The sequence below is a fragment of the Daphnia pulicaria genome, chromosome 7 (genome assembly GCF_021234035.1).
Source record: "Daphnia pulicaria isolate SC F1-1A chromosome 7, SC_F0-13Bv2, whole genome shotgun sequence".
Taxonomy (NCBI): domain Eukaryota; kingdom Metazoa; phylum Arthropoda; class Branchiopoda; order Diplostraca; family Daphniidae; genus Daphnia; species Daphnia pulicaria.
Genome location: NC_060919.1, coordinates 3774322 through 3797579, shown reverse-complemented (window position 1 = coordinate 3797579; position 23258 = coordinate 3774322). Strand labels below are relative to the sequence as shown.

Genomic DNA, 23258 nt, shown 5'->3' with positions numbered 1-23258 from the left:
TACGGCCAGGCATCTACAGTTGCTCCATCCATCCGCTGAAGAGTTGAATTCACCAGACGGGATAGGGACAAAGGGTGTCCTCGTGAATACACCCACATTCACATGGGCGTACACGAGAACATTTAAAGATAAGGGAAAAAGAAAGATCCTCAACTCGAAATAAATCTATAAGAATATAATGTTCAGATAATGTTTTAACTTGTTGCCTGGTCTATGACTTTTTCAAAATTTTAACTAAACCGACTACACGAAAGCATGTCGTCTGCTTGTCCAATTTTCTTCTAATCAGTATGCTTAACGAATGTTACGACAAAACGATATCGATAGAAATTAGAAATGATAAAAAATCAAAATCCCTTCATGTTGAGTGTTGAGGGAAGTTGAGGGTATAAGTTTTAGTTGAAAACTCAAAATAGATGTGAGTATATTCTGATTTATTTTCAAATATGTCAATCATGTAAATTTTTATTTCGGTTTAGAAAAAGTGTATTCAATCCTGTTACATCAGTTAAATATTCTGTTTTAAAATATTTGAAGATTTCTAAAATTGAACCCGGCGTTTCCCTTTATCAGCCAATGATTAAAACAAAAAATTTCAGAAATTTTTTTTTCCTAGCCACTGCTGGTGCATTGCACGTTATAAGGCCAGTCACAGACGAGATAAATTGGATTGAAGTACAATCCAGTACCGCAGGCCATCTTATATGCATATCCGTTGGCGCAGGAGTAGAAATTCGAACATGAAGCAGGATCTCGAAACAGTCCGCTGGGAGATGGGCAAACGACTGCAAAAACATAATGAATGATTGATTGAGCAATATAGTAAAAAGAACACTTGTTTGAAAAATGTCAGCTTACAGATTCCAGTAGATGCTGCAGTTGTTGTGGACAGGGTTGTTACAGCGGTGATGAGTTTAGTTGTGGTTGAAGCAGGTTTGGTTGTCGTTGTAGTTGCAAGGGTACTTGAAGTCTGCGTGCTGGCTCTCGTTGTTGTGGTAATGATGGTTGCCGAACCATTTGTCAGGGTACTGTAAATGGCTGTTATGACAGGATTTGCTCCAGCACCGCAAGTATTCTGGAAGTCGTCTAAACTAATGTCCCACACCATTCCGCCGCCCAATCCTTTTGATAAAATGTATTTCGATTTGACAATGGCCATGGCTGGATCGTCGTATCCAACCCATGTTTTCGGGCTTGTCGGTGAAACAGCATAGGGGCCAATAGCTTTAGTGGGATCTTGGATAACTTGCCAACCGCTGGATCGAACAGCGCTACAGATTTCGTAGTAAGCCAAGAAGCCAGCGGTTAATGTAAAGGGACCAGCAGCCCCTACACCGGAAGCGGGAGCTGGTGGTGCGATGGTACTGGAAGTCAGTTTCCAACTCATTCCGTATAAAGGTATTCCCATATTGATTTTGGAGGCTGGCATTCCTTTGCCAATCCAATACGTCACTGCGAAATCGGAATTGAAATTGGTCGTCTCTCCTGAACGCTTGAGGAGAGGGGAATGATGATCGGCTGTGTTCGGCTCCCAACCAGCTCCATGAAAGTCGTACGTCATCAGATTGACGAAATCTAAATTCTGATTCATGCTAGCAACATCGTAACCTGGAATTAAAGTTCATTTACAATGGGAAAGATTTTAAAAAAACATTAAATTGTTTCCCAAACTAAGTTACCTGCGTCAATAGAGGCGGCTGAAGCAGAAACGGCAGCACTCAACAAATATCCCGACGACTGAAAGGCGTTCCTAAGAGCTACAATCAAATTCTTGAACCCAGTCTTATCTGCTGCGGTAGATGGGTATTCCCAATCCAAATCCAACCCATCGAATTTGTATAGTTGTAGGAAAGCCACAGCCGAAGTGACGAATGTGTTGATGTTTGCAGTGCTGGACACAAGCTTCGAGTACTTGCCAGTGCCATCGTTAGAATCGTTCCAACCTCCCAGAGCAATCATCACCTTCAACTTGGGATTTTGGGTTTTGAGTGCAACAGCTTTTTGAAAGCCATTAAGAGAGATGTCGGCCCAGTCATCGAAGATTTTGATTTTGTAAGTCGTGCCATCAAGTACAGCAAAAGCGTACACTATGTGAGTGCACAAGTTCGGATTGATATTGTCCACGGTGTACTGCCCGGCGCCTACACATTTTCATAACAAATCAAAAGTAATTAATGAAATGTATTTTGTAATTCAAAACAGTGAAAAATAAAGTAAACTTTAAAAAATTACTGAAATTACCTGTACGGTACCGCGACCAGTTGGGGAAGTAGCAGACCATTCTGGAACTTTGGGCGTAAATGCCTGGATATGATCCGAACGCCAAAAGGCCCATCAGCGACAGCAGTAACATTTTCATTCTGGTTTCGGTGAAGGGTAGAGCTTGAACTGCGGACGAACTCTGGGATGTGCCTGCTCTTATATAATCGTTTTCTCTGTTTAACCAGCTTTGTTTCATTGGCAGACTCGTTCTTTTTCTATAGGCAATTATATGCTGAGCTGTAGCTGTGTGCCGTCTGTCTAGTTTCTACACATGTGTTATAAAATGTGTAGTAATCCAATAACCCCATATTCGCTTCTACATACACATTGACTGCAGTCCCAAAGCATCATTAGAATTGCCTGTTGTTACCATGCCAAAGTTTCTTTTTTTTTTGTGTAAAATTCATATGTTGTGACCGACTGTCTTTCAACGATCCAGGGCATCCTTTTTATGTAAAATTGTTTGTAGCGGTGCCACATTACGATTGACGTCATGGAACCATACAAAAGGATAGGTCATTAGCCGCTCACATCTGTATAGCATTTTGAATAAACTGTTGAAACTGATACAAAATTCGTTGTTTTGTTAATTTGGTTGTGTCAGACCTGACGGTCCTAGCACCAACATCATAAAACATTTCAACTGTGGAAATTTTAGTTAACTACACGATAAATTCTCACTTATAACTTGAAGAACCAAGAACGTTAGGGAAAGAAATCATGTCGTTCGCGTTCGACACGATCGACTGACAGCCTGACACCACACATGCCACATCATTAACAAGAGATTACCAGTAGAAAATCTATCTGAAAATCTGTCTGTGGAAATCTGTGGAAATTTGGAAAACTTTTTCATGTATACATTGCCTATATTTTTCCTGACGTAATTTTCTAATTTCTTTTTTGCACTTTGCAACTGCAAACAAACGCTTATTGTGAGATCTGGCTTTTTTGCTATTTTCTCCGCCCATTTCGTTCGTCGTTTGTCGAGAGCTGTCGACGTTAGGGATGGCGATATATCGTCAATTTCAGATTTCAGATGTATCGATATCTTATATCTATATTTTCAGATATATCGCTGCTCAGTATCGGTAAAAATGAAAATTGGCGCGATCTGTTCTCGTACTTCTTTACAATTGAATCGAGTTCATGGCGTGTAAGCATAGTATTCAGCTTGAGTGCGGGACATCCGGGTTCGATACTCTGATAAAATAGAATTTCATAGAGGAAATACATTTAATAACTAAGATGTATATTTTATAACTAATAATGCGAAAATGAATAATCGTAAGGTCGGAAATGAGAGACATCTTTTTGTCTGATTTAGTAAATTTGGTACGATTCCTACGGATTTCTACTTGCCCTTCGTTTAGCTGAATAGGTACTCATGGCACAGTGGCATAGCATTCGATTAATGTGCGGGATAGAAGGGTTCGATTCCTACATGAGACGACTGGCCATTCATTAGACTCGGAAGTCTAAATTCATATCATCAGAATCATTTTTACCATCTTTACCCGTTTTTTTCTTAAGATGACTTCAGAGATTAGAAGTATTTCCCTTATTGTCTCCCACATCTTTGCACAAAACGCATTCCCAAACTTTTCTATCATCAACTTCGTATTCGGTAAAAAAACTCCCAAACGTCACTCGATTTTCTTCTCCCCATTGCAATCACTGACGTATGAATCACAACAAATGAGTGACGTAACCTGATTATTCTGTTATTGCCGCCTGGCAATTATTCGTCGAAGAATTTTATCGCAATTTTTAAACGTTATAGTATGTTTTCTGAGCGCTAGATGGCGTTATACAGATATTTAGATATATCTGAATCGAAACAATCGATATAGATTTCTACGGTTTTTCAGATATATCTATATCGCGGTCTAAATATCGCCATCCCTAGTCGACGTCGAGCGAAGACGCGACACGAAGTTTTCTGTCACGCATTTTTCTTTCTTTTTTTTTTCTTTTTGCTTGTTTTAGTGAGAAATTGTGGTTATAGATTACAGAAAGTGTCAAAAATTGTGTAAAAACTCTTTCCTGATAGAACTAAGCGTTTATTAACTTGGGAAACATACAAGCCGTGAAGAGCCAAAACACGTGAACCTTGCCAAGAATTTGGTTATCTGTTATTATTCAATTATTCGACAATTGAAGTTTTTTATACTGCCGGTGAATTACAAAAATCGAAAGAACCAATAATAATGAAAGATAGGATGAAACGTGTCCAGCATCATACAAGCTCAGCTGTTCTTGCATGTGCCTGAATGAATTAAGTGTTCCCTTATATTAGTTATTTTAGTTATACTGTCAACTCATCAGTATTTTTTTCAACATGGAGGAAAGATGAAAATCAGACTATACACCATGTAAAGGCACGAATAAAATTACACAACCAGGCTGGAGGGTAAGAAAATTTATATCTATTGAATATTGTGATGACGTCAAGAAATCAAGATGCAGAAATCTCCTTTTGTATTGATCCATATAGGTCCATGTGTGGGAATAACCGAGTGGTGAGATTCTCTTTGAAGAGAAGAGTTACTGAAATCCATTGGGATCTGAAACCATCCTGGGAGGATATCTTAGCTACTCTCGACCATGTAAGTTTCTAAGTTGCTTTCTATTTAAGTTTATTCAACTAAAATGTAATGAGTGATGTTTGTTTAGTCTAAGTTGTAGTAGCATTTACTAGAATATTGGTACTAAAACGGCTCTGAAGACTGCTTTCTTACCAAATACGTTTTATTTTCTTAAAAAAGTAACACCTTGAATAAAAACGTTCAAGCGTTTAATTTTAATTTTTCATATGGTCGTCCTAAAGTTAACCATTTTCGCTTTTCACATTTTAGGCGATTTTTGGCAATTTGAATTGCAATTACCCGAATGGTTTCTAATTTTTTTTCTGGTATTCCTGCCTCATGTCGAGTTAGTTAAAGGGTATTTTAATGCGCGAATTTAAAAAAAAATTTAAATTCAAAAGGTTTTTTCGTTCAGGGTTCGCCATCTCTCATACCGGTCTATTACAGCAGTAGCCAACCCTCGAGTACTACAGCGTACAAGAGTGTCCCACGTCTTACAATAATAATCGATCTGACCAGCCCCAACGAATTTATCTCAAGGTTTTTGTTTTGTTTTTAAAAATGCCGCGCATATCAAGTGTTAGTACTTAGTAGTCGGTGTTAGTTAATAGTTAGTAGTTGGTTTTAGTAAGGGTTGGTACATACATAACATAACATACAAAGTTATATTATACAGAGCGATATGAGGAACAACAATGGGAGACAATGTGGCGGAAGTGGGAATCAAACACGGGAGATTTTCATGCAACGCTAGATGCTATAACCACTATATCATGGTCGCATATCCTGATTTAACTACTTCCGGAAGTAAATCATATCCTTAAAAAGTATTGGCTGAGAATATCTAACAATATTTTTATATAGTCTCAAGTTGGCACGCCTGAGTCCAGGGTTCAAATTCTATCGAAGACATTCGATAATCAGTCTTCCACTTATTTCAGCTACTTTTCTGTAAGAATCTTAGGTTGCCTGATAAGAAAAGAAGAAGCGAAAGCATATACATATTTTATGAATTTATTCTCAACGAAAACAAGAGTCATCCTGGTTACAGCAGGAGATAGGTCATATTCTATTTTTGTTATCACTTAACAGCTCTTCGGGTGTACCTTGCTAACGCAGGCGCAGGTAGCTGAAAATTTGGAAAAAAAGTGGCGCGTTAAGACAGGGTAGTTGATTATCTGTTCCTAGATGTCACTGATTGTTTCATTTGTTTATTTTTCATGCGCCCCCTCCCTCTTTCGTTTTGAAAACGTGTGAAAAAGATTCAAGCCAGACACTTTTAAAAATAAATGGTTCAAAATAAGAAAAAAGAAGTATGCTGTGTCGGATGTTAGAAACATAGTAGGGCTTATAACTTATCATTGATACGTAAAACAGAAGCTTTGATCGAGAAATTGAGCAAATAACTTTTTATTTTTCAGGTTTGTCCCACTCGCACAAAATGCCCTACGTCTCCATCTGAACTCGCAGATTCTTTAAACAAACGAATAGGTATTAGGAACAAAATTTGCTTCGTTTGGCTTCTAACCTGAAATGTTTTTTTTTTCTGTAGGTGCTTAGGAAAGAATAGCATTGGGTAATGGTTATAACCAAATAAAAAAAAGTCTGTATACATCTGTTCGGCCGATGTAAAACTATTGTATCGTTTTCATGACGTCAATCGAAATGTGGAACTGCTCGGCTCCAAACAGTTTAATCAAGATAAAAATGCCCCCGTAGTTTGAAAGCTGGTTGGCAACACCATATGCGCTTATACTCGCTTTGCAGTTGCACGGTAAACCATTTTGGCGTTATAACGACAACAGCTCCGTGGATGCTTTTGACTAGGTGCCGTGTGTCATAAAGAAACGGATATGGGGTTGTTGATACAAATTTCGTTATAAGTTTGTGTGTCACATGTGTAGACAGACGGTGCAGCACAGCTACAGCTCAGAACAATGGGCAATATGGACAGAGAACGAGTCTGCTCAAAATAAAGCTGGCGTAGAAAAGAATTTAAAAGCCATGCACATCCCAGAGTTCGTCCGCAGTTCAAGCTCTACCCTTCACCGAAACGAGAATGAAAATGTTACTGCTGTCGCTGATGGGCCTTTTGGCGTTCGGATCATATCCAGGCATTTACGCCCAAAGTTCCAGAATGGTCTGCTACTTCCCCAACTGGTCGCGGTACCGTACAGGTAATTTCAGTAATTTTTTTAAAGTTTACTTTATTTTTCACTGTTTTGAATTAAAAAATTTCTTTCATTAATTACTTTTCAATTGTTATGAAAATGTGTAGGCGCCGGGCAGTACACCGTGGACAATATAAATCCGAACTTGTGCACTCACATAGTGTACGCTTTTGCTGTACTTGATGGCACGACTTACAAAATCAAAATCTTCGATGACTGGGCCGACATCTCTCTGAATGGCTTTCAAAAAGCTGTTGCACTCAAAACCCAAAATCCCAAGTTGAAGGTGATGATTGCTCTGGGAGGTTGGAACGATTCTAACGATGGCACTGGCAAGTACTCGAAGCTTGTGTCCAGCACTGCAAACATCAACACATTCGTCACTTCGGCTGTGACTTTCCTACAACAATTCAAATTCGATGGGTTGGATTTGGATTGGGAATACCCATCTACCGCAGCAGATAAGACTGGGTTCAAGAATTTGATTGTAGCTCTTAGGAACGCCTTTCAGTCGTCGGGATATTTGCTGAGTGCTGCCGTTTCTGCTTCAGCCGCCTCTATTGACGCAGGTAACTTAGTTTGGAAACAATTTAATATTTTTTTAAATCTTTCCTATTGCAAATGAACTTTTATTCCAGGTTACGATGTTGCTAGCATGAATCAGAATTTAGATTTCATCAATCTGATGACGTACGACTTTCACGGAGCTGGTTGGGAGCCCAACGCGGCCGATCATCATTCCCCTCTCCTCAAGCGTTCAGGAGAGACGACCAATTTCAATTCCGATTTCGCAGTGACGTATTGGATTGGCAAAGGAATGCCAGCCTCCAAAATCAATATGGGAATACCTTTATACGGAATGAGTTGGAAACTGACTTCCAGTACCATCGCACCACCAGCTCCCGCTTCCGGTGTAGGGGCTGCTGGTCCCTTTACATTAACCGCTGGCTTCTTGGCTTACTACGAAATCTGCAGCGCTGTTCGATCCAGCGGTTGGCAAGTTGTCCAAGACCCCACTAAAGCTATTGGCCCCTATGCTGTTTCACCGACAAGCCCGAAAACATGGGTCGGATACGACGATCCAGCCATGACCATTGTCAAATCGAAATACATTTTATCAAAAGGATTGGGCGGTGGAATGGTGTGGGACATTAGTTTAGACGACTTCCAGAATACTTGCGGTGCTGGAGCAAATCCTGTCATAACAGCCATTTACAGTACCCTGACAAATGGTTCGGCAACCATCATTACCACAACAACGAGAGCCAGCACGCAGACTTCAAGTCCTACCCTTGCAACTAAAACGACATCAAAATCACCAGCAACGACAAAGCCCGTTTCAACCACAGCGAAGTTAACTTCAACAACAAAACCTGCCCCAACAGCAACAACTAAGTCGTCAACTAGAAAACCTGTACTGACAACAACAACGAAATTGTCTTCAACCATAAAGCCTGTTTCAACAACAAAACCAACGTCGACGACACGAAAATCAACTACAAGAGTGGCCTCAACAACAAAAAGTATTACCTCAACGACAGCTAAACCCATTACTGTTAAAACCAAACCCACAACAACTAAATCTTCTGCTGGAGTTTGTAAGTTTACTTTACTTTGAATGTTTTTTATGTTTTTTTTTTTTTTATGAAATGCCTGATCTTTTTACTGCATCTTCTGTGTCAATCATAATAATTCACTATCTTATTTATATTAGTCTTTTGCCCAACTCCCAACGGACTGTTTCCAGATCCTGCTTCCTGTTCCAATTTCTACTCCTGCTCTAACGGGCAAGCGTTCAAGATGGCATGTGGTAGCGGGTTGTACTTCAATCCGACTTTGCTGGTATGCGACTGGCCTGCTAACGTGCAATGCACCATCAGTGGTTAAGTGAAAACATTCTATATTCTTTTTCTTCTTTTTTTTTAATTCCATAATTGGCTGGGAAAAGAAAATATTGGGGTTGATTCTTGATTGGATTGAAAGAATTATTAAATCAATAAAACGATAAGTTACTGACTACACATATTCTGAAACCAAAGTTTCATTTTATATTTCAAATATTGATAGTAATTTGTACAAAGAATGTCAATTAGGCCTAAGTTCTCTGCTCGTAATAATTTTCCCGAATTTTCCTAACATTTAGAATTATCTAATGGCATAGCCACATATAATCAGTAATCACTTCATAGACTTCTACCAAAATATTTAGCTAGTAGATGTCAAGAGTAAACTAGCTACATTTTATAATATCATTAATAACCTGACTGTGTCTTGTTAACAATCCTAACCACCTCGACTGTAAGAAATCGGCCATTGTTGCTGAGTGTTGTAGCCTGGCGCAGCAACAGAACCTCTTTGGCCAGTGGCTGTTGCGGCTCTATACGTTTGCGTTTTAGGAGCAGAATAGGCTGGAACACGAGGAGCGACGTAAGCAGGGGCGGGAGGTGCTTTGTAGGCCGGTGCAGAAACCGATCCATAGGAAGGCGCCTGAACAGATCCATAAGTAGGAGCACGAGGAGCGACGTAGGCAGGAGCGGCTGGGGCCCTGTAGACTGGTGCAGACGGGGCTTTGTAGGCCGGGGCCGAATAGGAAGAGTAGGATGGCTTGTTTTCGGGGTATCTAGCCTCGCCTTCGTACTTGACGTCCGCCACGTATCCGTTGCTGTCAGCCCTGTAGTAGACGATTTGGGTGCGACCGTCCGGCAGGGCCACTCGGTACGATCCGGTGACTACATTTCCGTCGCTGCTCTCAGAATGCGCATAGTTGTTGTACGAAGCATCGTCCTTAACGCCCCATGCAAAGTTGTAGGGCATAGGAGACTGAAATTCAACAAATTCGATTCGTTAGTTTTCAAACGGATATCTTAATAACAGGGGGATAATTTAGTAGGAATTTAAAAATCTGGTTTTGACTCTCACATAAGACGGAGCTGAGTAGGCTGGCTTGGAATAATATTGAGCTGAAGCGACAGTGAAAAACAGAGCGAGAATCGTGACCTGTATAGCATGAAAGAAAGAAAGAAAAATTTAGATTGGTTATTTCATCCGAAAATCAATTAACACTTGAAATTATTACCTTATTCATGCTGACTCGAGAAGTTGTACTAAGCAAGAAAGATGTAAATGACTAACTGATGCATTTGACTTACCATTGGCTCTCTTTATATACTAAAAAGTGCCACGAATGTTCCCGCGTTGAATATAAGCGAATACCGTAGAAATACGTCTGATGCGATAGCAATGTCTAACTAGTATGTGTGTGGCTATCCGAAAAAGGGCGTTAGAAAACGAAAACGCATGAGCGGGGAAAGTGAATCTAAATTCCGGTTTTCTTTCCCTCCCCACGTGAACGAGTTCCGTTACACAATTTATTACATCACGATCAGCAACAAAGTTGTTCTTGTAGTAGTTTAGTGAACAGAAAACAAAAATTTTTAAATATAAATGTCGAAATTGAAATGAAACTGAATGCCGTAGAAAACCCTGTGATCGTGATTTGATATGCCGAGGCATGAGTATAACATTTGTTTTTGTAAGATAAAAACTCGCTATAGAAAGAATGAATTCACTTTCCCTCTTTTTTAACGCCCTGTAAGCTGCATTAGTCGTGAGTATCTCTTATTCACTAATAAGTAGTAGAGTAGCCTATGTAGAGATAATCATTACGTTTATAATTGTAAAGTACAGTGTATAAAAGGGACACTGAGATTTGAAAACAGTATCAGTTGCTCAATTGTCTCAATCCTCCCAACAACTCCTCAACATTTCAACATGAAGGTAAAAACTTAAATTGTAAATTTGATTCCAGTAAAACAAAATTGAAACAAAATTTGTTGGATTATAATTGAGCAGATCGCAGTTTTCGCACTTTTCTTGGCCGTCGCTTCTGCTCAATACTATTCGGAGCCGTCTTATTACAAGACTCCCGAATCTTACGTAAGTCTAATATTTCGGTTTTTAATCAATAATTATTTCCATTAAATTAATTGTTTTTACTTCAAATTTCTATGAATATTTTATTCAGTCTCCTATGCCCTACAACTTTGCATGGGGCGTTAAGGACGATGCTTCGTACAACAACTATGCGCATTCTGAGAGCAGCGACGGAAATGTAGTCACCGGATCGTACCGAGTCGCCCTGCCGGACGGTCGCACCCAAATCGTCTACTACAGGGCTGACAGCAACGGATACGTGGCGGACGTAAAGTACGAAGGCGAGGCTAGATACCCCGAAAACAAGCCATCCTACTCTTCCTATTCGGCCCCGGCCTACAAAGCCCCGTCTACACCAGTCTACAGGGCCCCAGCCGCTCCTGTCTACGTCGCTCCTCGTGCTCCTACTTATGGATCTGTTTCAGCGCCTTCCTATGGATCGGTTTCTGCACCGGCCTACAGAGCACCTTCCGCTCCTTCTTACGTTGCTCCTCGTGCTCCAGCAGCTTCCGCCTACCAATCACCCACTCCTGTCTACAGAGGTTCTTCTGCCGCGCAAGGATATACGACTCAGCCAGTGCCCCTCGCCTACCGAGGCTAAGAAAATCTGATATAGTCAAGCTGCACTGGTATCTACTTAAAAACTGCATACTCGTGACCTCTACATGTTGAGGTAGAAGTCTATGGAGTATCAGTTATATGACCAATGTATATCATCGCAAAATATGTAAATGATAATATTTAACGAGCAGAGATTTATTTTATCACATTACCGATGCTCTGTCTAAACTCTAAAGCCACCATTTAATACATAGTATATAATATTATAGATCAATTTCCATCAATACAAATAAACATTATTTCAAAGCAATAATTTTTTTTTAAATTCTTCACATAAGCTGATAAAAAGAAATTTTTTAAACATAGCTGTCGAGGCTTGAGGCTGTTGTATTCTTGTATTATTATCCGATTAGGGGGCAGTCCATTGTAGAATATCGATATCTTATGCAAAGCATGGCTGATTACTGATTAGATATAGAAGATAGTGTCGTCTGCTTTCAATTAGTTTCAAGTTTGGAATCGCAGAGAAAAAGTTTAAAGGTTTAATTAACAATGAAAAAGGAACTAATCCTTTTTTAGAAACGTTCGAAAAATATATAGAACCAATAAAATTACAAAACTGGTCGTCGTGCCAAGTCTGATCACGTCTCTTGAGTCTTGATAGAATCGCTTAATACACACTCCAAGGTTCTTAGCAGGTAAATAAAAGAGAATAATAAAAAATCAGAATTCAAATGCAATAATTTTGGAAGCTTATTCATAGAAGAGCCACATATCTGCTCCAAATTTGAGGAACATGTTACTTCTAGACTAGAATTTATCATCCTCCTGTCGATGCATGGAAGTTTGTTATCACTATGTAACCTATTCGGATTTTCCTTTGTGCAGATTAGAGGAGGCAGCCATCCCATTACCTAGAAGATTTTTTTGTGCTGAACCTGTTTTCAGCAAAAATCTCAGTATCATCGCGCTTGGTAAATTATTTTCGATATATTTGTATTAACCTGTGACAGCTTGCTAGATATTTTAATGCTGCATTTCATACATGCAGCGTATTACCATGGAAACCTTAAATTCTCCTGTTTATTACCAATTAGGGTATTACCCATCACTGCCTAATTTTTAACTTTTCCTTACTTGTTTATGTAAATAATTTTCGTAATCCATCTTTTATTTTTTATTCAAATAAACAGCATCCTGTTTGATTAAAGAAACTACCGATGTCGAGCGAGTTACAGATCTCGTCTTCCCCTATCTTTAAATGTCCTCTTGGTACACCCATGTGGGTGTGTTCTCGAGGATCGCTGTGTTACTATTCCGCCTGGTGGATTCAACTCTTCAGCTGGGATGTGGCATATCTGGATCCCTGGCCGTATTTCCCAGGCATAAAGGTAGGATTGTATCTATTCTCCCTTTTGTACTACTTATTGGTGACGTTGTTTATTTATCGTTACATAATACGGAGTATAGTCTACGATTATTCCTGAGTAGCTATGCGGTTGACTGGAACTGTTTTCTCTTGCCGTTTATGTTTTTCTCAGTAAGGGTTCATTAAAAAACTAATTTGTAGAACGACTGCAAATCAGGTCCGGTTTTTGTACTACCCCACTACTTTGTCAGTGGGTAAACAATCAAACTCGAAACTATTTTACCTCCGACACACATACTGGACCTGCCGGCCACACCGGCACCTCCTTGCACTAATTGTGAGAGTCCAAGAGACTTTGCAACGTTTGTCAGCAACATCTGCAATACCCCAAAGAAAAAAAAATGAGTTTCACTTGAATATTTGGTTCGTGCTTTCCTAGTGAGAGAAATCGGGTCCGACTGACTCACGATCTCAAACTTCACGAATCTCGTTATGGAAAATATTAGTAAAGCTGTCGTGACAAAAACAACACGCAACCCATTTTTCAATCGTTAGGCAGTGATGCGCAGAAATGTCGTTTAAGCCAAACAAATTAGGCTGCAAATTAACCTATTATTGTCGGACATTTAAAATATTTAAAATTCAATGTAGTTCTATTGTTGATCATGAAAATAGTTAAAGAATTTATTAAAAAATTTATTGGAGTTCTATTGTCGCGTTGTGGAGTTCTACTGCCGTGCTGGAGTTCTTTTGTCGGATATTTTTAATAATATTTAAAAAACCTAACGTAAGAAAAAATTTCTTTATATGCGACAGTAGAACTCCAAAGACATAAGAACTCCTTTTTTTAATATTATTAAAAATACCGAAAGGTTAATCCTTTCCTTGATTCCTTTTCCTTATCCTTTCGTTACAGTCAAACATGGTAATCGTGGAGGAATCTTTTGGCTCCGTCAGTAGTTGGCTAAAATCAAGTTGTCCCCCAGCCGCCAGATGACGCGAGTGTCTTTGAGAGGACGAAATATTCGCCATTCTGTTCCGAAAAACGCCAAGTGAAAAGGTATTTCAAATTCGTTCGTTACGGAATTGCGGTGTCGATCTACATTTTCAGCATTGAAATTTTTTAAAAAGTAGTAAATTCTAGTTTGGATTTCTTAAATGTAATTAATCCTAGACGTTGCTGTGTGAATTTACAGGCAATCTGGCATATAATTTCCACTTGGCCAAATAATCGATCACGTGGACTGAAACTGCTTTCCATTTTGCCGAAATTTTTTCCGTTGTTAGCTGTACCTGTTCGGATGTACGTCTCATCTCACGCAGGAACACTACAGAGGTAGTAGAGTAATTTTGTTGATCAATTTCCCTGCAATGATGCTATAGATTTTATTAGTTGGTGTTCAGGTTGGAGATCCTGTTGCTTTAACTGTTGCAGATTGTGAGAACTCAACAAATTCTGAGCTCATGGCTGGCATCATGGCCACAGTGGTTTTGTTGTAGCCAGCTGGTGAAAGGCGTGATCGAGTCAAGTTGAGTTGCAGCATGCTGCATGCAGTTTATTGAGCTGGTGTTATCCTGAAGTGTCATTGCCGGAAGACTTTTTGAAATGGTAAGTTGATTGAATTTATTGGTTGTAACTTGGGAAGTCTTGCATCTTTTTTTTTTTTTAAATTCAACTGACAAGTAAACTCTGATCTGATGTAGACAACAAGTGGTGCTATTTCTTACTTCCAAATAATAGTTTCCGTGAAAGATTTCAGATAGCAATCAGCTTTCTTTGAGTTAACAACTTTCTTTTGATCAAACTAGAACAAAAATGTCCACTCTGATTGCAAACTTTTTCTATTAAATGTACAGAATTCTCTTTTCCTGGGATTTAATCTTCATTTAAAATTTCATTTGCCAATGTAATCTTGGGAAAATGTCTGTCATTTGTTTTACACAATTTCTTTTGCATCTTATGTTTGATCATGGAAAATAATATTCTTTTTTCCCCATAGGACTTGGTGATACTTAAACTATGCCTGTGCAGTGGTTTTGCCGCCTGTTTTCAGTTGAGAGATGTGATAATGCAGCAGATACAGGATTGAAGAAAAAGAACTGAAGTAGTGCTGGTGTTCTCCTGAAATTGCTGTGCCACAGGAGTTGCAAATAGTGTTTGGTTTCTCATAGAAGTTTATTTTTAAGAGTCTGGAGATGATCAGCCACTTCTGGCTATAACTTATGTAAAACTTCAAAGTTGTAAGAAATATTCAAGTCAAGTGCTAAACATGATTTTATTTTAAGTTATAAGACACAGCAAACAAAAAACTTTTAAAGGAATTGCTTTATTGTCCCACCTCCACCCACAATTCCACCAAATTTTACAATCACATACATACATACATATCCTTAAGTTAACCCATTGGCTGCCACGCCATACAACCCGTAGGTTGCTCTCTACTCTCTACGCGCCATGTCTGAAGGATCCATGACCAAGGGGGGACTTGTCATTGATGACAAGTCCGGGCTGACACGGTGACAGGAGAAGATGGAATGCACAACCTCTAGAATCCATCACCGTATCGACAAGGGGGAAGTCCCTATGGTGCATTGCCTAACAGGCGCCTTGCGGCGAATTTTGGGCTTGGCGACTTTCCGACCCCGCGGCATGAAAACCACGAGACCGAACAGCGCGGCCCGTGCTAAGGAGCTAGGGGAGAACAAGAGCGTGGCAGACAACGGGTTAACTAACACAAACACAAATATTACCAACAACAAATGATGATCCGCGCAGACATTTTGGAGATAACGGAGATGTTTTAGTGTCCATCTTCTCTACGTTTCCTCTGCATTACCTGAATAAAGACAAACCAATCGTTATTAAGTGAAATGTCAATAAAAGTTACATAATACAGATAGAAATCAGTCAGGATTTTTTAGCTCAAAGATTTAAAGATGCAATTTTTTAACATGAAATCAAGCTTGCAATATTGAGAACTGTAAACAGAACAAAGCTCACTTGCTACTTTAGTGAACAAATTTCCGGAAGTAAACCGGAAGTAACCACAGGGCCTCAACCACTGAGCTGTCGTCAAATTAAACCACATATTCGTGATCTCCATGAAATTTTGTGTCGATTAGCTGTGATTTAAACGAATTCCAAAATTTGGCCAAAATCGAGAATTTTCCTGAACTATATAGTTCAGGAAAATTCTCAAAACCGGAAGTACGAAAACGTACAAAAAAATACATGAACTTTACCACAAATTTGATGAGGATCACGAATTTGTGGTTCTTTTGTGCTTCGAATAAATATTTACTGAATTACTGACTGAAATCAGAAAACCGGAAATAGAAAAAAAAACACATTATTAAAAATCTAACAAGTGAGCTTTGTTGGGGGAATAGCTATCGTCAGTTTTCACAAACAAATTTCCACACAACAGCTTCCGATAAATGTTTAAAGAGATTTTAAAGTAACTGAAACTGACTGTTTTGACAGCTGACAATTATCGAAAGCCATCTAGCGTTAGAAAAAGAAACATCTAAGTAAAACTTTTTTAGCGCGCAAGTAGGGCCTGATTTCGGAATTATTACAGACACAAGTAAGTATACTATTAGAATAGATAATCTACGAAAATAAGTAAATTGTCGGGTACCTGGGCATGGGCCTGGTGAGTGACTGCAGGTGTGTAACAGCGGCACGGAAGCGACCACTGAAGTGTTCCAACTCGTCAGTGAAGTAAGACAAGTTGTATTTTTGTGTACGAAGCGATGAAGCAGAAGCTGAATGAGCTTACGTCCGGAGGATAAGGATGGAGCAGAACGTTGGTCATGGACAAAAGCCAGCGCTGGCTCAAGAATATTCGTGCCAGGACCACACGATTCCACAAAGAAACTGTGTGCTCTGTAAAAAAAAATGTTTTACATTAATGAAAATTTAAAATGAATAAAGCATATCAATCTTTACCTTTTCTAAGAAGCAAACTGAAAAGTTCATGATGACAAAACCGTAAAAATGGAATTCAAAGCAACCAACAGCATTACTCCACATGTTGAGACAAATTTCCTGATGCTAAAGAAAGTGTCATGAAGTATTGCAGTAGCGTGGTGATAGGTGGTTAATGTATGCCGCATCTTCTCGGTCATTACCTAAATGGCTAAATCAAGAAACAAAATGAAAACGAAATTTAAATTCAGTAGGTCATTGCCTTATTTTGGAGTGACAACCAGACATTTGGTCTTTAGACATAGGCTTTTAGGCCATATCTAAATAAGAAACCAACAAAATTTTTAAATTGCTATCAGGATGAAAACTTCTATAAATTAAATGTAAATACAACTTCCATTTATGATAGCATGATCACAATATGAACCTCTTTTTTGGTTGTTGAGAAACAGGGAGATTCATGGGTGGCCGACAACGGTTAGCAAACAAGGAATCTTGTTAACTGTATAGTCCTTGTCCTTTTTGAACGAAGAGAGTTCAGTAACATGATAAGTAAACTTATACATGAAATAAATCAATCAGTTATCCAAGGCTCTCTAGAAAATGGAATGAGAGAATGGTCCATTCTGGGGTTGGTGATCTATTAAGTCCAATAGAAAAAGCCAATAATTAAGATGAATCCTTATGAAACATAAGAAGAATTTAGGTTTCAGCATGTAATAAAGCTAGTGTTGGTTGTTACCAGTATAATTTCGATGGCACATTCAGTAGAATAGAATGAATTTGAACAAAATAGTTGACTGTCGGCTGCACGACCTTCACGTTTCATCAGATCAGACTGTAAGTTGATGAAAAATCTCAAGGTTATCCAACATGTACACGGAATAGAACACATCACCGACAAGTTACAGACGAAGTTACTCGAGTTTACCTATGAATTCATTGGTAATTTTCGAAGAAAAGATGGCTTAACTTTTGACAGCAAACCGCCATAGGGCATAGCCTACTTTATTATAGGAAGCCCAACGGTTTGGGCTTTTTTTGGAAGCCAATTTGGGTTCCCTTCCTCTTATTTGGCTCCGCCCTAAGTGGACCCACGGGAGCCAATTTATCGTCTAGTGGCGATATTTGAAAACACGGATAGCACGTGTTAAATGGCTACAAAGGGCCATTCACTAAACAATAATGTACACCGTTCCATGTAACATTGTTATGAAATCCCTCACGGCAACATATTAATGGAGCGTTCATAAATTAGTAAATTACAGGGTAATCTCCCCAAACCATAACATTCGAAATTTCGGAGGTGTCATTATTTCGATCACCAGATGGCCCCCCTGGGTCCACTTGGAATCGGAGGAAAGGTGAGCAAAGTAGGCTTCACTTTTCCAACACGCGAGAGATATCCTTCCTTTGGGCTTCCTATAATAAAGTAGGCTATGCATAGGGTAACTGACACAATCGACACGCCATCTGTTTGACACGTCTCAAAACTCAGTAGTTGAAGCACTGGTCTAACCTACTCACCGAACTTGAAAAGCGCATTTTTGTTCGTTAAGACTCAACAGTTAGCATTAAATCTTGAGAACTGGGACAAAGAATGAAGCTCACTTGCTACTTGCTAGTTTCATGGTAATTTTCGTGTCATGCTAGAATCAGCTGATGACGAACCCACCTTTCGGTAAAACTCTCAACATTCATAAACGATTTTAATTGGCGCCGATTGATTTGTAAAGATAACAGTGTTCATGGTCATAGTAATAAATAAGAAATGTACATTTATGTCCAAAAATGAAACATATAGTTCAGATTACGAATGAACAATTTGGAAAGTGTGACCTAATAGAACGATTTTTTGTTAATGCGAAGGAGCTGGGGCCATGTAGGCTGGAGCTTTGTAAGCAGGAGGGGAGTAAAACGGAGGTGAGTATACTGAGTAAGCAGGAGAAGAATATCATTTATATGCTGGAGGTGAATAAGCTGGAGCTTTGTCACCGGAGCCTTAAATACCCGGTGCGGAATAAGACGGAGCCATGTACGAAGGGGCCAATGGATTGTATCCGTAGCCTGGATTGCCACAAGCCACCACCACGACGGCAGCCAAGAATCAAAGGGCGAAGTCGGAAGTTCATCATCGGCATCTAGTCGTCAAAAATTTTGAAAAAACAAAACAAAAAACAGAAGGTGAAACAAGATCCGAATCGGAAGAAGAGGAGTACTTAACTACTTACTTTACTTCTGTATTTCATGGCGTCAGTTTCAGTTAATTTCATTTCACATTTATTTTAAGACTCTTATCGGAAGTATCTATGGGTTAAATTTGGGTGATAACTGAAGGTCATGAGTATTTAGTCTATTTTGACTCATAAGGCGCTATCGCTTACTTCCGGTATACTTCCGTAATATCCTTAGTAGAATACTTCCGAAACAATTAAAGGGTTTTAAGGATAGGTTAGGTTATGAAGACTACTTCGACTAGTTCGTTGACATCACATTTCTCTAATTATCTTGCTTTTCAAACCATCCGAGTGATTATTAAAACGATAAAAGCAAACATTCAAAATGCCAGCCCTAGCCAATCGACAGCGCATTTGCTATTTCTCAGAAACTCATTTCAAACTTTCAGAGGTGGACGTTAATGAGGATTGATTGACTTATTCTTCTGAAAGCAAAGTTCTTAATTATTACTAGTTATATGCCCACTTAAGAGATTAACGGATAATAGTTAGCTGGAAAGGCAAACGTCAAAATGCCGAAGCTCAGTAGAATAGTTTTTGCTTCATACGATCGATTACGGACAAGAGATTCTGCATAGAATACGTCCGGTAAACCTATGGGATTCGCCCCAATACTAAAAAACATTTACTGTCACACTGTTCGACCTTGGATTTCTACTGTTAGCCATGTAAACAAGGTAATAACATGCATACAAGACGAAAGAGTATAAATACTTCGGCTGTCAGTCAGTTCCGATATCTTGAACCAGTTGCTCATCCAGCATCTACTCTCTTTCTTCACATTTGTTTCTTGTCAACTTTCCTGTCAAAGGTAATTATTTATTGGATTATACCATAATGTTTAATAAATTTTTGTGCTTATCTTTAACTGCTCAATTTCGTCGATTTTTGTTTCCCGAGTAGATGTCGATGGTGAATTTCGTCGTTTGCTTCTTGGCTGCCGTTGCAGTGGTGTCTGGTAATCCAGGATACGGATACAAACCAATGGCTCCTGCGTACACACCTCCTGCGTACACACCTCCTGCGTATACACCTCCTGCGTACACACCTCCTGCGTACACTCCTCCTGCATATTCTCCACCTGCATACAAAGCTCCTTCGTACATGCCTCCCGCTTACACACCTCCTGCTTATACTCCTCCCGCTTACACACCTCCTGCTTATACTCCTCCTGCATACAAAGCTTCTTCGTACATGGCTCCAGCTTATTAAGTTCCTGTTAAAAATTGAAGTCTCCTAAAACGTTTTATCGCCAAAAATTAAGCTTCATTTCGGCCGCTCCTTTAGAAAAAGATTTTAACATTAAATTCGATTCAAAATAAATAAATTATTGAATAACAAATCTTGTTTTAATGTCTCATTTCAATAAATACTTTTTCAGGAACATTACCGTTCCGTTGCAACCTTTCCTTCCCGTGGGGTTCGATACCTACAGTTGGGGTTAAATGTTTCCTTTACTATAAATAAGGATTAAAATTCGTTGGGTTATGTGTGCTACTACAAAGATATTAGACGAGTGGTAAAAAAAAAATTCAAATATTTCCTTTTTTTATTGACGTTATGACAACCCGCTGCACCATTAGTTAACAGCACAGCGTAGTACGTCCATATTAAGTGATAAAGAGAGCGCGGTGGAGACGGCTTTTTTTTGTTTTGTGATCTTGTCAGCTTTAATTACCAACTTGTTATAAGCTTAAAAGGGTGTGCACTTAATAATGTTGGGAGGCAATTTAAGACTAAATCAAATCTAATTTTGCCACAGGATACTTTTCTAATATTTTTGCAGTTATTCAGTTTTCTTTGGTTTTCTAGCATCAGGAATGTGAATGATGGACATTGGAGCCCGTTGGCATGAGTTCAACAACAAATACCTTCAAGCACAAAGTATTTCAAATGACAGCAATTAATAATGAGGAGGGATAGAATTTGAATTTCAATAAGATGCTATTTCCAGACGATAACTTTGCAAAAGATAACATACCTCATCTTGATGTTTAACATATTGAGGAACAGCTAACTTATAATACACTCCCGACTGCAATTTCGTGGTCAACCATGACAACCAAAAAGGGTAATAGACATGGATTCTATTGGCGAAAACGGGCATCCAAGTCTGAAACACATTCCGGGTTTGGTAATTGAATTTTTTAAAAAAGGTGCGTTAGAATCTGTATACCGTAGTTGACCAAATAATCAACTGATTGCCGTCCTCGTCGCCTACTAATGATGCCAGCAACCGCCCGTCTGGTGAAAACGAGAGGGAATCAACCACTACTTCGTTTTCTGGGCCAAAATTAAGAATTCGATGCCTCGATTGTTCACTTTTCGTCAGCGGACTCCAAATCGCAATCGATCCGTCTTCTAATCCACTAAATGTTCAAAAAAAATTTAATTTAATGAATCATTAGACGTTGAAAATTGACAGTAGAACTACTAGAAAATATCCATTCTTAATAGTAGGCATTTTTCCATTTGTTTGACGATTGACATAGACAAATACGTAGCGGATTAACTGACAAAAGAAAATTGTTTACCATGCCAAAGTGAAGTTTTCTGGCAATTCGCTATCGTTGTCTGATTTCCCACTCCGGGATATTAACATCGCAAAACATCCTAGCCAACAACCTGAACTTGGGCACTCCAAACTATGGATTGGCTGGTCACTTGCCATGACCCAGATCTAAAAAGGAATAAATCAAATTTAGGCTTTTCAGGTTGGATGAAACCAATTTTAGGACCTTGATCGATCCGTCCCTCGAACAAGTTGCCAAATGTTGCGTCTTGTCACTCCATTGTATGCCACCCCACGTCACGCCTGACTTTGAATATCGAATTTAACCGTTTAAAAAAATCTAATTCAATTAAATATTTTTGGTGTTTTAACTTACATCGTGTTGTAGCCGCTGAACTACTCGGGTTTTCGCTGTTGGTTGGCCTTCGTCTATTTCGTAAATCTCAATCAATCCCGATTCAAATGACAAGGCGATTTGAGTTTCAGAGATCCACGCAACTCCCCTTATCTCAATCTCATATTCAAATTCGTAGAACAGATTTCTTTCACTGGACGAATTCCACAAAAGCAGCTTCTTTTCGTACTGTAAACAAGAAAAAAAGAACAAACTGTAAAACATTTTTAGTATTTTCTTTATAGGCATATCCAGTAGCCTGCTATGGGGACTTAAGTCACAGGAAATCTGTGTTTCTATAGGACAAGCAAATTGTTTTTTGACTGCCCTGTGATGGACGAAGTTGGCAATTTGAAAACACAGTAACACGAAATGGGCATGTCCGGAGGATGTAAAAGGAGTTGGCTAGTGGTACCCGTTGTCCATTGAACATGTTTTTTCAGTCAATCGATCAATGATGGGAGAGAAAAACCAGAAAAACAGAAACATTTGACTCACAATATTCCAAGTTGACAATACGTCATGTCTGAATGGATTCCACTGGATGTTTCCAATCACTGAAAGAGCTGTGTGTTTCTTTGCTTCAAAAAGTATTGCGCCTTCTGGATAATTCCACACGACAACTCCGCCGTCATCGTCACCGGCTGCCAGTAGAGTTCCATCAACCTGACAAACAAAAAGCGAAAAATGATTTCAATTCGTTTTCAGTATTTTTGAAGTGATGTCGATCAAGAATACAAAGCTAAACTAAAACATACATTCCATTCAATTGCGGCAAAATAACTAAACTCTGTCAAAGTTTGACGTTTTCCAAGTTTCACTCGACTTTCCTGCCAATGGCTAAACGCAATGGATCCATCCGCCGCACTAAACAAGATCACTTTTCCGTTGACCCCACAGGCAAGAACCGGTAACGTTGGATGGAAGCGACTGATGCTTCGTGGGTGATTAAGTTCCGACACCGACCTCAGACTTTCCTGAAATTGCAGTTTCCCTTTTTCCTCTAGCTCGTGTTCGGTAACTTTAGATCGACCACCATCAACACAATTATCAACGCATTCTGACGGTAACTTAAACCCTCGTAATTCTTTAGACTCAGCCATTCTCTACTACTACACACCTTCTACTAGCTCGATTCTTTCCGTACGTTTGTATTTATGACTCGCCCGCAAATAAAGATAAAGGTTATCTTTGAAAGCATTATCTTTCAACTGTCGACTCGACAAGGAAGCTCTGGCACCTTGAAAAAACTAATACAGACCCCATAGATCAATACGGATAGCATTAATGATAGGCTAAA

General features: G+C 39.1%; 6 protein-coding genes and 4 long non-coding RNA genes across 11 annotated transcripts; 5 read left to right on the top strand and 5 right to left on the bottom strand.

The window, feature by feature from the left end:
- Positions 1 to 458: 458 nt before the first annotated feature.
- On the bottom strand, positions 459 to 2981 carry LOC124349589 (chitotriosidase-1-like). Its single transcript, XM_046800328.1, has 5 exons — positions 2587 to 2981; positions 2242 to 2527; positions 1680 to 2141; positions 859 to 1608; positions 459 to 785 (listed from the first exon to the last, which is right to left on the bottom strand). Exons 1-5 carry the CDS (start codon positions 2611 to 2613, stop codon positions 613 to 615), a joined length of 1698 nt encoding a protein of 565 aa, XP_046656284.1. The 5' UTR covers positions 2614 to 2981; the 3' UTR covers positions 459 to 612.
- Positions 2982 to 4176: 1195 nt separating this feature from the next.
- LOC124350408 lies at positions 4177 to 5262 on the top strand. The gene is made up of 3 exons (XR_006920914.1): positions 4177 to 4675; positions 4760 to 4871; positions 4939 to 5262. It is a non-coding gene; the product is annotated as an uncharacterized LOC124350408 (long non-coding RNA).
- A 1553-nt stretch (positions 5263 to 6815) lies between these two features.
- LOC124349606 (probable chitinase 10) lies at positions 6816 to 9042 on the top strand. The gene is made up of 5 exons (XM_046800352.1): positions 6816 to 7027; positions 7129 to 7590; positions 7660 to 8409; positions 8482 to 8619; positions 8736 to 9042. Exons 1-5 carry the CDS (start codon positions 6910 to 6912, stop codon positions 8906 to 8908), a joined length of 1641 nt encoding a protein of 546 aa, XP_046656308.1. The 5' UTR covers positions 6816 to 6909; the 3' UTR covers positions 8909 to 9042.
- A 238-nt stretch (positions 9043 to 9280) lies between these two features.
- On the bottom strand, positions 9281 to 10183 carry LOC124350008 (cuticle protein 18.6-like). 2 transcript variants are annotated; one of them, XM_046800981.1, is made up of 3 exons: positions 10103 to 10183; positions 9941 to 10020; positions 9281 to 9841 (listed from the first exon to the last, which is right to left on the bottom strand). In XM_046800981.1, the coding sequence occupies exons 1-3, from the start codon at positions 10104 to 10106 to the stop codon at positions 9305 to 9307; spliced, it is 621 nt and encodes a 206-aa protein (XP_046656937.1). In that variant the 5' UTR covers positions 10107 to 10183; the 3' UTR covers positions 9281 to 9304. The 2 variants fall into 2 exon arrangements, with proteins under 2 accessions (XP_046656937.1, XP_046656936.1); XM_046800980.1 differs by having other exon boundaries at positions 9941 to 10018; positions 10098 to 10143.
- On the top strand, positions 9840 to 11723 carry LOC124350028 (cuticle protein-like). Its single transcript, XM_046801006.1, has 3 exons — positions 9840 to 10798; positions 10874 to 10957; positions 11046 to 11723. Exons 1-3 carry the CDS (start codon positions 10793 to 10795, stop codon positions 11553 to 11555), a joined length of 600 nt encoding a protein of 199 aa, XP_046656962.1. The 5' UTR covers positions 9840 to 10792; the 3' UTR covers positions 11556 to 11723.
- Positions 11724 to 11996: 273 nt separating this feature from the next.
- On the top strand, positions 11997 to 15147 carry LOC124350274. The gene is made up of 7 exons (XR_006920633.1): positions 11997 to 12213; positions 12404 to 12489; positions 12709 to 12906; positions 13801 to 14014; positions 14081 to 14220; positions 14278 to 14493; positions 14885 to 15147. It is a non-coding gene; the product is annotated as an uncharacterized LOC124350274 (long non-coding RNA).
- A 439-nt stretch (positions 15148 to 15586) lies between these two features.
- Positions 15587 to 17735, bottom strand: LOC124350403. Its single transcript, XR_006920900.1, has 5 exons — positions 17558 to 17735; positions 17243 to 17496; positions 16837 to 17026; positions 16526 to 16773; positions 15587 to 15721 (listed from the first exon to the last, which is right to left on the bottom strand). It is a non-coding gene; the product is annotated as an uncharacterized LOC124350403 (long non-coding RNA).
- An 803-nt stretch (positions 17736 to 18538) lies between these two features.
- On the bottom strand, positions 18539 to 19123 carry LOC124350484. The gene is made up of 2 exons (XR_006921014.1): positions 19047 to 19123; positions 18539 to 18956 (listed from the first exon to the last, which is right to left on the bottom strand). It is a non-coding gene; the product is annotated as an uncharacterized LOC124350484 (long non-coding RNA).
- LOC124350128 (repetitive proline-rich cell wall protein-like) lies at positions 18905 to 20326 on the top strand. Its single transcript, XM_046801150.1, has 2 exons — positions 18905 to 19863; positions 19956 to 20326. The coding sequence occupies exons 1-2, from the start codon at positions 19738 to 19740 to the stop codon at positions 20262 to 20264; spliced, it is 435 nt and encodes a 144-aa protein (XP_046657106.1). The 5' UTR covers positions 18905 to 19737; the 3' UTR covers positions 20265 to 20326.
- Positions 20325 to 23061, bottom strand: LOC124349964 (F-box-like/WD repeat-containing protein TBL1XR1). Its single transcript, XM_046800928.1, has 8 exons — positions 22717 to 23061; positions 22457 to 22624; positions 21941 to 22147; positions 21791 to 21871; positions 21587 to 21732; positions 21229 to 21421; positions 21034 to 21165; positions 20325 to 20923 (listed from the first exon to the last, which is right to left on the bottom strand). Exons 1-8 carry the CDS (start codon positions 23059 to 23061, stop codon positions 20867 to 20869), a joined length of 1329 nt encoding a protein of 442 aa, XP_046656884.1. The 3' UTR covers positions 20325 to 20866.
- Between the last annotated feature and the right edge of the window lie 197 nt (positions 23062 to 23258).